The sequence below is a fragment of the Pteropus vampyrus genome, unplaced genomic scaffold (assembly GCF_000151845.1).
Source record: "Pteropus vampyrus isolate Shadow unplaced genomic scaffold, Pvam_2.0 Scaffold47, whole genome shotgun sequence".
Lineage (NCBI taxonomy): Eukaryota > Metazoa > Chordata > Mammalia > Chiroptera > Pteropodidae > Pteropus > Pteropus vampyrus.
This window is the reverse complement of record NW_011888828.1, coordinates 294,191-305,825: the sequence shown is the minus strand read 5'-3', so window position 1 is coordinate 305,825 and position 11,635 is coordinate 294,191. Positions and strand designations below refer to the sequence as shown.

The window sequence follows — 11,635 nt, the reverse complement described above, 5'->3', positions numbered from 1 at the left end:
ATTCACTGCAGCTTTTGCATAGATTATGGTACCCCTGTGGTTTTAAAAATCATTTAAAAATTTAATTTACACATAATTTTCCAGGAACTCATTTATCGTACAAAACGATGCACAACTCTGCACATGTATAGATCATGCCATGGAGAAAAGGCTCATAAAAATTCCTCGTAAGTTATCTAATTAACTGTGACTATAAGAATAAATATAACATTGGTTATAATACATAGAAAGCTCCTAGAAAAAATATTCTTGTATTATTTACTTTTTATGACTACATATAAATGCTTTACATTACTAGTTTCTAGCATAAAAAGAACTTTAATATGTCTATTATGCCCTTCCCTAAATACTAATTTACTGGAAAATTTTTCTTTATAAATGATACAAAATTAAAGTTCAGCTGACCTGGAAGAATCAGAGAAATTTAAATTAGTAAAGTGAAACTTGATGACCCACACATAACAAAATACTGGATATTACCCACAGAGTCCCAGTATCAGAACTGTCTGGCGTGTGAGTCAGAGATATAACATCCAGGACCTGGACAGAGTGAGGCGCTCCACAGTCCTACCCTCCTGGGTGAAACTGTGGTTTGGGAGTGTCACATGAGGGCTCTCAAGTAACATGGATATCTTGAAAATGGCAGTCAAATTCTAAGAAAAGGAGAATTTGAAGTCATAGTATACTTCCTTTGAACCAACTCTCTTCCCCAAGGTGAAGTGAGATCATTTAGTATTAGTTCTAGAATTCCCAAATAGCTGATGTTTGTAAGTTTGTTGCTTTTTGCCCCAAATTTACCTTAGGCTTGGTAACATGAAGTTCTTTCACCTTTTGAATGTAGTGCTTCTTCCATATACCCTGCTCAAAGGGAGTTGGAGAGAAGCTGATGTACCAGTTAAACCGTAAACATTTGAGCATCCAGAGCTGATCCAGCTCAGTTAAGTTCTTCCAGTGCCAGCTCACCTGGAAAAAAATGACAAACAAACAAAAATCTACTTAGTACACATGTCCACTTTCTCTGGGTTTGAGCTATTACCCTGGACCTGAGATAACTTTTTCATTTTTTTCCCTCTAAATCACAGCTTAAATAGTTACCTCCTACCCAAAGTGCTTCCTACTCAGGCAGGAGGATTTTCTTTAAAAGATTAATTCAGACTTAGAGTCAGAGTCAACTAATATTTATTGAGCATCTATTAACCATCCTCATAGCAATCTAAGGAGGTAAGTAAAATTATTACTCTCCTATTGCAAACAAGGAAACCAAGGCTCAGATAGACTTTGAAATTTCCTGGTTCCTGAATTTCATATGAAAATTACACAAAGGTTATAGAAACTCAGGTCTGCACGTTGTTTGCTTATTTCATGGTATGCATTTTCCCTCCATTCTTGTGATTTAACTAAATAGAAATTTCATACATAGAATACAAATACTGGTACTATATGGTGTGTCTTTTGTAGCCTTTAAGATTCCATAACACACAAAGTATTTGTTCCGTACATTTCATTTTCATAATGGCCAGTCTCACACATCCAGCAAATAGTGGAGGTGACCCTATGTGTATCAATACTTACAATAATTTAGTCCACATTTTGAATAAGTCTTGCTGGAAACTAGGATCAAGTTCATATATAAAGTTGAGACTAGGGGTTCTGTGTCTTAGCTATGAGAGTTGCAAAGATGACGTCCAACTTTCAAACCCAAATTTCATCCTTGGAAAACTGGCCTCTTTTTCATTAACAAATTAACAAATTAATAATGTGAACACCAAAAACAAACAAACAAACAAACAAACAAACAAACAAACAAACCGAACACTCTATAATGGGCCTTGCTATACATAAATCCATTTATCTATCGCCTCTTTTCCTCCCTCCTTCCATTCAGCATGTATTGAATTCCTAATATGTTTAGCATTGTTTTATGTGCAGAAGATGAGACATGCAGGACAGAGGAGGGCACGATTGGAAGAAATAAGAGGTTCAAGAGCTTGAAGGAGGAAAAAGGTTAGAGTATCTGACAAATCCCCCAGGCAGGAACAGAAATCACATCTATTTTATTCAAGCCCAGAATGAAACAACACCAACTGTAATCCACATATGATTGATTAACCCGGAGCTCAGTGGAGAGGTGAGGTTTTTAGAGGAAGGGGATAGGGAGAAAATTTTTTCAATTCTCATTCTTTTCCTTAGATATTGTTTAGACTTGGGTATTTAAGTTGGTTTTTTTCCCCCCCATTGTAGATGAGGTTTTTATTTGTTTTTTTTTTTCTTTTCTTTTCTTTTCTTAAGGTAGACAGGAATGAGGAGAATTAAAGGGTAGATAGCTTTCAAAACTATAAGACACCCTCCATATCTTTTTAGCAGCTCAAGCTCATTTTAGTGCAATAAATTTATTATTCACTTTACATACAGCTAAAAAACAACTACCTGTGTCTTCCTCACAGTCCGTACTAGGAACAAATATAATGCTGAAATCTTGTAAGAGTGACATATGGTGTGCATAGATGATAGGATTAGCTATTTCAAAAAACATTTCTCTTGGGTGATAACATTCTTACTGCGGAAAACTAGGAAAATTCTGATAAGTTTAAAGAAAAACAATACTATAACCCCATCAAATCAGAGATTACCATTATTAACAACCTAGTAGAGTTCTTTTCTTCTTCTTTTTTAGGTATATATGAAACAAAACTGGAAAACTATATACAGTTTAAAATCATGCTTCCTTCATTTTAGATACCCTAGATATCCTGTTCTTCCAAACCATATTTTCTAATAGCTGCATAATAATTCATCATATAATATTCTCGTATTATTAGACATTAAGAATGCTATGCTCTTTTAAAAATTTTGTTTCATTTTTGGAATAAGTAATATGTGTATATTAATACTAAATTCAAAAATACAAAGGAGCACACAGTAAAAAGTCTGTCTGTCTGTCTGTCTGTGTCATCCCAGTCCTCCTCTAACCAATAATTTTCTTTCTCGGATGTAACCACTGTCCCCAGCTTCTTGTGCGTCATTCCAGAAATACTCCAGGCCTATATTAACAATGTGTATGTATTCCTTATCTTTCCAAAATAATAGGACAGTTCTGCACCTTTGCTTTTTTCACTGATGATATGTCTTGGAGATTGTTGCAAATTATGTAACCAGTCCCCTAATAGTGGGCACTTCCATTGTTTCCAAACCTTTGCTATTACAAATATTCTTACACAGACATAATTTTGCATATGTTGAAATATACCGTCAGACAAATTCCAGGAAGTGAAAATGCTACGTCAAAGGGCATCTTTATTCAGTAATTTAATATTCCCAAATTGTTCTCCATGGCGGTTGCACCAATTTACCTACTGATAATATATGAAAGTTCTTGTTTCCTCACACCCTTACCAATATAGAATATTATCATTAAAAAAATATATATATATCAGTCAATCTGAATCATGAAAGATGGCATGACATAATGAGGCTAAACATCTTACACATTTTAAAAACTTCTACCTTTCCTTCTATGAATTACTTGGTCATTTCTTTTTCTCACTTTTCTGCTGGGTTGTTGGTCATTTTTTCTTCTTCTTAATATAGATTTACAGGAGTTCTTTTAAAAAATAAGGGAATTAGCCCTTCATTGGTAGTATGTGTTTTCCTGTTTACTATTTGGATTTATTTATTTGCTTTTTTCTATAGAGAAAATTTTAATTTTTATAGTCAATTTAAAATCTAGCTTTCTTTATTCTTGTTTATAAAATATACACAATGAACATATATCTAATATATATAGATATACATATACACAAAATGAATAAAGCAAGATCTTAAATTGTATATTTTCTTTTAAGGCTTCTAAGTATTATAGAACACTCACAGAGGCCTCCTTTCTTATGTTTTCTTTGAGTACTTTAATGGTTTCTTTGATTTCGTATCAATCTTTTATCCTCCTAGATATTTTTTTGGGGGTAGCTGTTCAATTATCTCAACACCATTTATTGAATAATTCATCTTTCACTGAACTTATTTTCTTAAATTTAAAAACTAAAGTTAACATGCTACACATGTATGAATGCACAGTAACAGGTAATTTCTGGTATTACTAGACTCTATGAAAAGATTCAACAAAATGATTACCAGTTTTATATCTTTATTTTTTACTGCCCTTTAACACACCATGGAATTACATGTAAGAAAATAATGGTTGGCTCCTTTTCCAAAGCCTCCGTGAACACATCTGTTCGCTCTGAACTCTTTTAGTCTCATATATTTTTGTACATATTTCATAGCACCTTATTTTGAGTTTTTCTATTTATGAATGGCCTGCACTATATAATTTAGGATTTTATTGTAGTGGTATCCTGTGCAATATAAACTACCCTGCTAATGAACCTCTTCTTCTATGTGTGTTTGTTCCCCTAAACTAGCTAATATATTTTTGTGTACTTATACTCCCCCCACTTTTGTGCACTAAATATAGTACCTATACTCTGCCCCCCTTTTGTGCACTAAATATAGTTAGACACAAAGGAGACGGAGTTAATCCAAACTATACAGACTAAACATACTGACTATCTCATCTATTTCTTGGCTTTGTCAACAGTTAAGTCCTCACTTAATGTTGATAGGTTCTGCAACTTTAAGTGAAACAAAGTATAGAAAGCAGTTTTACCATAGGTTAATTGATACAAACAAAAGTTAAGTTCCTAGGGCATCTCATCAACATTATAATGAAACAAAGTTAAAGGAAATGACTTTATTAGAGGACCTGCCCTATGTGCTTTTTCTCTCTCCTCAAGTTTCAGCGTTTTCTAGGCTGTCCTTAAAAAACGCCCTACACTGCTTCTTTCCCTTTACCTGCGCACAACGACAAAGGCTTCGGGGGTCCAGGAAAGAAAAGATGTATAAGGATAACACTCTTGGAAGCGTGGTAGTAAAATCCAGAGCTTCTGCTGGAATTTTCTCCTGAAGCTTTCGACAGCAGAACTTTTGCTGTGACAGGGAGCAGCGTTCCAAAAGGCCTATCAGGATTCTTTTCCTTTGAGAGTCTGTCCATTTGTCAAACTGGAGCGGGGTAGGGGGGCAGGGGGGCGGGGTGGGGGTAGGGCGGAAGAAGACAAAAGAAAATAAAAAGCTCCAGGTTTAGTATGATACCAGAGATTCCATATGATGAAAAGAATGGCATAGAGAGTTTAGTAATTTATTCCTAATAAATACTATGTATTTCTTTTCCCTAATTAGTAAATTCTATATTTTGCCACCTACCTGTCCTTTCTCACATTTACATGTGTGGGCCTGGTTAAGACCTGAGTGTGTACACAGACATGCACTTGACCTCAGAACTTGCAGTTATATAAGAACAGTTAAGTTGGGAGCTGTCGATATCCATAAACTGAGAACACATATACTTATAAAATATAATTTCAAGAGAAGGCACCTGTGCAGCTCTCTCCAGAGTTTCTGTATTAGCTCACCAGTCCTAAACTCCAAGACCAGAAATAAACTTTTGCATTCATAGTTGGAGATAAGGTGTAACATGCAAATACTCCTGAGAAGGGAAGTATATTGATTGACTGAAAGTCCCACTATGTAAATGACGGGTGTGATAGGAGAGGAAATATTGATAGGAGGACCTGGAAAAGAAGAGTGCCAGAGAAACGAGGTAGATACCGAAATAATCTGGGGCATGCCAAACAAAAGCTTTGGTTACTTCACAATTTTCCCCAGACATAATCCTAAAACAGACTGATCAAAATTAAGAACTTGGGGGCTGGCCAAAACCCAAGAAAAGGCTCTATGGGAATATCTACCAGCTGAATAAGCCACGTCACCAGAGTCTAAACCTCTCTTCTTCTTTAGCCCATTAAACAGGGAAGTTTGGGACTACTTGTATTTTGTATACTAATGCACTACACATTTAGATATTTATTAGTTATTATAAAGTAATCAGAAATTTATAATGAACTTTAGTTATGATCATAAAATACACTAACTACCTAAAAAGGCATATAAAGCAAAAATGTATTGTGTACAAGCCTTATGACAAATCAGCTTCATTATAGTCATACAATGTATTTTTTTAATTAGTAGGAATACGTCTTGATTAAAACTATTCACTATTCAATGACCCAGGAATCTCACTTGGGAGACTATAAGTCAAGAGGGGGGAAAAATTTCGAAATGAATAAAAACACCAAAATCCTTAACTTACAAGTAAATGAGAAAAAATGTATTCATGTGTGAGTGTTTTCTGATTTCTCCTATCCCTATTTCTACACAATCCATATCTTCAAATATCAGAAAAGGTGACTTCCTTTCTTTTGTGATGGATTATTAAAATGAATCGAGAAAAGCCAGAACAGAATGGCTAGGACCAGGTGAAGGACCAGGCCCAAGAAGATGCATTGATCTATAAGATAAAGAGCCATGGGGAGGTGTGAGAAGACAGAAAAGCTGTGGGGTTTTGGCTTGTTGGGAGTTTGGGGGTTCAGACAGCCATCGCCTGAGCAGTTCTAGAGTGTGAGAGAACCGAGGAATGAAGGAATGAGATTGAGAAGTATTAAGAGTTTAAATTGGCTCCTCCGTTATTTTTCTTTGAGACACAAAATGAAAATTGGAATTTATTTTTTAAATTACTGCTATGTAGCTCTGTAGAAACTCAGCTACACAGGGACCCAGGATGATTACGATTACAAAAAAAAATTCCCTGAGATGTTACTGTCACTGCAAGAAATCAGAAATAACCCAAAATGTCTAACAGTAGGGGATCAGTTAAGCAAACTATAATAGATCAACATGGTAAGAGAAAGTGTGGCATTATGTTGATGGTGAACTTGGGAATGAGACTATTGGGAGTCTTACTGACAATATTCTATTATTTCTAATACTCATTAGAAATAAATTACTAAATCCCAGCTCCACCACTAACAACCTTTCTCAGTCTTAATTTCCTCATTTATGTATTAAGAATAATTATATGCACATTGTAGGGTTGTTTTGAGGAGTAAATAAAAGAATATATGTATAAAATTCCTAATAGACTGCATGACTCATTGTAGATATGGCAACTATTACTATAAATGATCACAGTGAAGTTAAAATGATAAATATGTGGGTTAAATCAAAGTGAAAAGAATATATATGCAAACAAACAGAAAAGCATAAAATTACTATGTTTGTACATTGACAAGGATGGCAAATACATCGAGAATGATTGAGGTTAGCTCATCTACTTCATTGGGCTCAGATTAAAAAAGGAATGATTTAAAATGAATATAAAAGAACATTGGGATTATAAAATGCTGAAGAAATCTATAAAAGAAAACATTAAAACATTTTTCTTTAGGGATTAAAAAGATAATTATATTGGTTTCTCATTTTCCTAATTACAATGATCAAAGGTAATTTAAATTTGGCTTTGATAGGTGTTCTTTGCCTCAAGAGATTTTCCTTTCTAATTGTGTTTGTGTAGGTTAATAGAAAATTAATTTGCATTCCTTGAGCTCCTACCAATTGAATAGGATGACTCAGAAGAATGCATAATAGTTGGGGAAAATCTCTTTGGCATTTAAGAGATGCTAGGAACAATACAAAAAGTAAATAATCCACGGAAGAGTCAACTGTGCAGGAATTTGATAATCTTCTGCATCTCACCCAGCATCTCTCAAGTAAAAACACCCTTAACATAGTAGTCAGGGATCCAATGTGTGAGACTGGGGAGCAGCTAGGATCATTCTCCTATCTTGGTTTCATGTACGGTATCTCACTTCATAGTTCGTTTTTCACATTACATTACATCATATCATATTTATAATATATTTAAAATCATTTTAATTCTTTTAAATAGGGTTTTCTTGACTCAATAGAATTGTGAAAATCGTATTTTCAGAGTAGTTATCGCAAGGATTTTTGCTGCAGGTCCAGGAAGTGAGGACAGTTGCTAGAGCCATCAGGTTCCACTCATCTCACATGGAATGGCGAGGAAAAGCTCATGGGGGAGTGAGGGACAAGATAAAGAGGGGGGCTTGATATTTTCTGCTTATTGGTTATATTATTTTAATCTGGTTGAGTTTCTGAGTCCTATTGTCAAAAACTTAATTTCACAATTAAATTGTTTTAAGTTTCAAATTGGTACATATAGAATTAAATATGAAAATCCTCCTTATCAAATCTCACTCTATTCTCCAGAAATAACCACTGCTCTCAGTTTGACGTTCATGCATTTCTATGCATTTACATACACATATGTCCATTAATAGGGAAGCAGTCAGATATATTAGAGTATACCCATCCTATGGAATACTACACAGCAGTTTAAAAAACAAACAAAATATAGCCATAAATGTCCTGATACGTAATGAACTCCAGAGCATAGTATTTTCTCATTCATTCATGGTAGGATGGATATGCCATGATCTGTTTACTCAATTTATTATTGATACCATTTAGGTGTTTCCAATACAAAAACAAACAAACAAACAAACAAACCCCACAGAAACAAAAACCACAACCAAAAACTGCAATATCCTGGAACACGTCTTTTCTTGTCTCCTGTGAATATTTCCCTAGCACAGATAAATAGAAGTGGGTTTATAGGTTCAAAGGATATTTGCATTTAAAAATTTAATAGATTCTGTCAAATTGCCTTTTAAAAGTCTTTATTATTTTACATTACCTCTAACTGTGTTTAAGTATATCCTCCTAGTCCCCTGTGAATCCTTACTTAACATTGGATATTATCTAGCTCTTAAATTTTTGCCACATAGACTAAAAGTGGTTTGGGAATCTCATTATTTTAATTTGTATTTCTCTAATTTTAGTGAAATAGAGCATATTTTGTGTTTATTGGCCATTTATATATTTTTGTATGTTTCTCTTTCTTTTATTAGCCCATAATTCTGTAAGGGTATTTGCATGTTTCTTATTGATTTGTAGGAGCTCTTTATATATCCCAGATATTAAGCTTTACCATACAATTTGCAAAACATTTTTCCCAGTTTCTCTTTTGAATTTTAAAGTTAAAAGTAATGTTATCTTCTTTTTTCAAATTTTCTATAATATCACTATTATTTCTTTTAACAACATAGAAGCTGGGACAAAGTTTGAGATGCTTTCTTTCAACTATAATACTTCTGTTGTGTTCTGCTGATTGGGAGGCAATTGTTTTTTCTAAAAGGGTTTGAAGGGCAGAGAACATTTGAGAGGTAAGAGATTAAGTAGCAGCATGGAACAGCAGAAGAGCTTTTCAGTTTCTCTTAATTATTTTGTTTGTCACCGTACAAAACATTTTGTTCAAACATTTGCACATACAGGACCATGCGCAAATGTATGAACAAAAATGACATTCTTTGGCCAAACACAAAATACTTTCAAATTGTCTATCATTGAATAGGTTTCTTTTTCTTTTCTTGTGTTTGTCACACATATGCCCACTTCCTGTTTTGCTAAAAAAGAAGTGTTTAATTGCGTAACAGTTTTTTCCCAAGAAGATGAATAGGTTTCATATTACACCTTACCTCACAATGCCCAGATTTTTTTTTAAATGACTTTATTTCTAATAATAGATTGAGCTTTAAAACCAATATTTGATCCCTGCAATGAAAATCTCATGTAATGTTAAGTAAAAAAAAAAAAAAATCGGTATCCTATTTCTCCTTTCTTTCTTTCTTTCTTTTTTTTTGGGGGGGGGGAACAATTGCTATTCATATGTTATCAATCTCTTACGGTGTTCATGAAACACACCAACAAAAAATCTAAAAACTAAAATAAAGAGAAAATTAAAAAAGAGAAAATTAAATAAGAGTAAATCGGGCTTCATTAATGTGGCTTTCATGAAAGTATACAGACGATCTAATGAATTTAAGGAACAAGTTTGTCGTTAGGCAAGAAAGAGTATCATCTATGCATTTAGAAAATATTTGTTAAATGCCTAGTAATATCAAAGAATGTGCAACAAAGAGCACTGTAGAACCACATCTGCCCCCCTGTAGATTAGTTTATTGGAGAAGATAGATAATTAGTAATCTTTGCAAATACACATTTCTATTAGCTATGGTAAAAAATAAAATAAAGTAAACAAGATCTATTAAAAAGTTTGAAGACTGTGAGTTTTATCCAAGGTGATATTAAAAATATTTAACAACTGGCAAGGCCACCAATCAATCAACACAGACAGAAGCTGGTCAACCATGCCAAATACTGGCTGAAAATTAGCCAGTAAGTGAAATGACAGCTGGCACAAAAATAGTCATTCTAGATAACTGTCTTTTTAAGTTGTTGGCAATATATGCAAAATCAGTTTAAAAACATATATAGATTATGAGAAAAACTCAGCTAGATTAAAATTTGGGGGTCTTTTAAATTTCTTAATCTTTAGTAAACTTATTTTATAAAGCTTTATTATTATTTTGAATAAGCAATACATTCACATGATTAAAAAATATCAAAAGATATGAAAGGCTAGTCAGCTAAAAGAGTCTCTTTTACTCTGTCCCAGACTCACAGTTCTTCTCCCTGGAGGAAACCGGTATTGTCCAGCTTTTCTCGTGAATCCTTCCAGAGACATTATGGATATGAAGTTTTTTAAACTTAAGTTAAAAAATATCCTTACACTGAAGCTTATAGACAGTACAGAAAATAATGGGTGGCCGATTAAGAAATAGTACTTAGTGTTAGTGCAATAGACTGAATGTTTATGTCTTCGCAAAATTCATATGTTGAAACCTAACCCCTAAGGTGACAGTATTAGGAGATGGGGCCTTTGAGAGGTGATCAAGTCATAAGGGTAGAGCCCTCATGAATGGGATTAGTGTCTTTATAAAAGAGACCCTAGAGAGATTAATTCCTCATCCTTTCTGCCATGTGAGGTTGCGGTGAAAAGTTGTCTTATGAACCAGAAAAAGGATATCACCAGACATCGAATCTGCCAACACCTTGATCCTGGACTTCCTAGCCTTTAGAACTATGAGAAATTTCTGTTTATAAGTCACCCAGTCTATGTATTTTGTTATAACAGCCTGTATGGACTATGGCACTTAGGAAAACGAGTTTCAGTAACTCACAGGAAAGGTCATTCTGTCTGCTGTTACACTCTGGGTCAAAGATGCTCCCTTAAGGAAGAAGGCTTTGACTGTATGCTTTTAAAGATGGAATATTTCAAGTTTATTACATATATCAAGAGTTAAAGAAATCCAAGTATAGTTTTTTAAAGTAATCCTCATTTATTTTTCAATGAGATATAATTCACATGCCATAAAATTCAGCATTTTAAGTGTACAATTCAATTGTTTTTAGTATATTTACAAGGTTGTATAGCTATCACTATCTAATTCCAGAACATTTTCATTACCCCAAAAAGAAATCCCACAGCCATTACAGTCAATCCTTCTTCCTCTTGTTCTCCAGTCCCTGAAAACCACAAATCTATTTTCTGTCTCTATGGATTTGCCTATTCTGGACACTTTATATCAATGGAGTCATAATATGGTGGCCTCTGTTTCTTTCATTTAGCATATCATTTTCAAATTCATCTATGTTTTACCATGTATCAGAACTTTATTGCTTTTTCTCACCCTTGCTTTCTAAAAAAAAAAAAATTGGTAAAATATATATAACATAAAATTTACCATTTTGACCATTATTAAGT

At 33.7% G+C, this 11,635-nt stretch overlaps 1 protein-coding gene across 3 annotated transcripts in view; it reads right to left on the bottom strand.

Annotated features, from left to right (window-relative positions):
• The window catches only part of FBXO16 (F-box protein 16), a 51,748-nt gene that overhangs the window by 27,672 nt on the left and 12,441 nt on the right, over positions 1–11,635 (bottom strand). For all 3 annotated transcript variants that reach the window (XM_011359332.2, XM_023530171.1, XM_011359333.2), the window contains exons 4-5: positions 4,849–5,055; positions 799–963 (exon numbers count right to left, since the gene is read on the bottom strand). In XM_011359332.2, the coding sequence (XP_011357634.1) occupies positions 799–963; positions 4,849–5,055 (372 nt within the window). The remainder of the gene's footprint in view (positions 1–798; positions 964–4,848; positions 5,056–11,635) is intronic.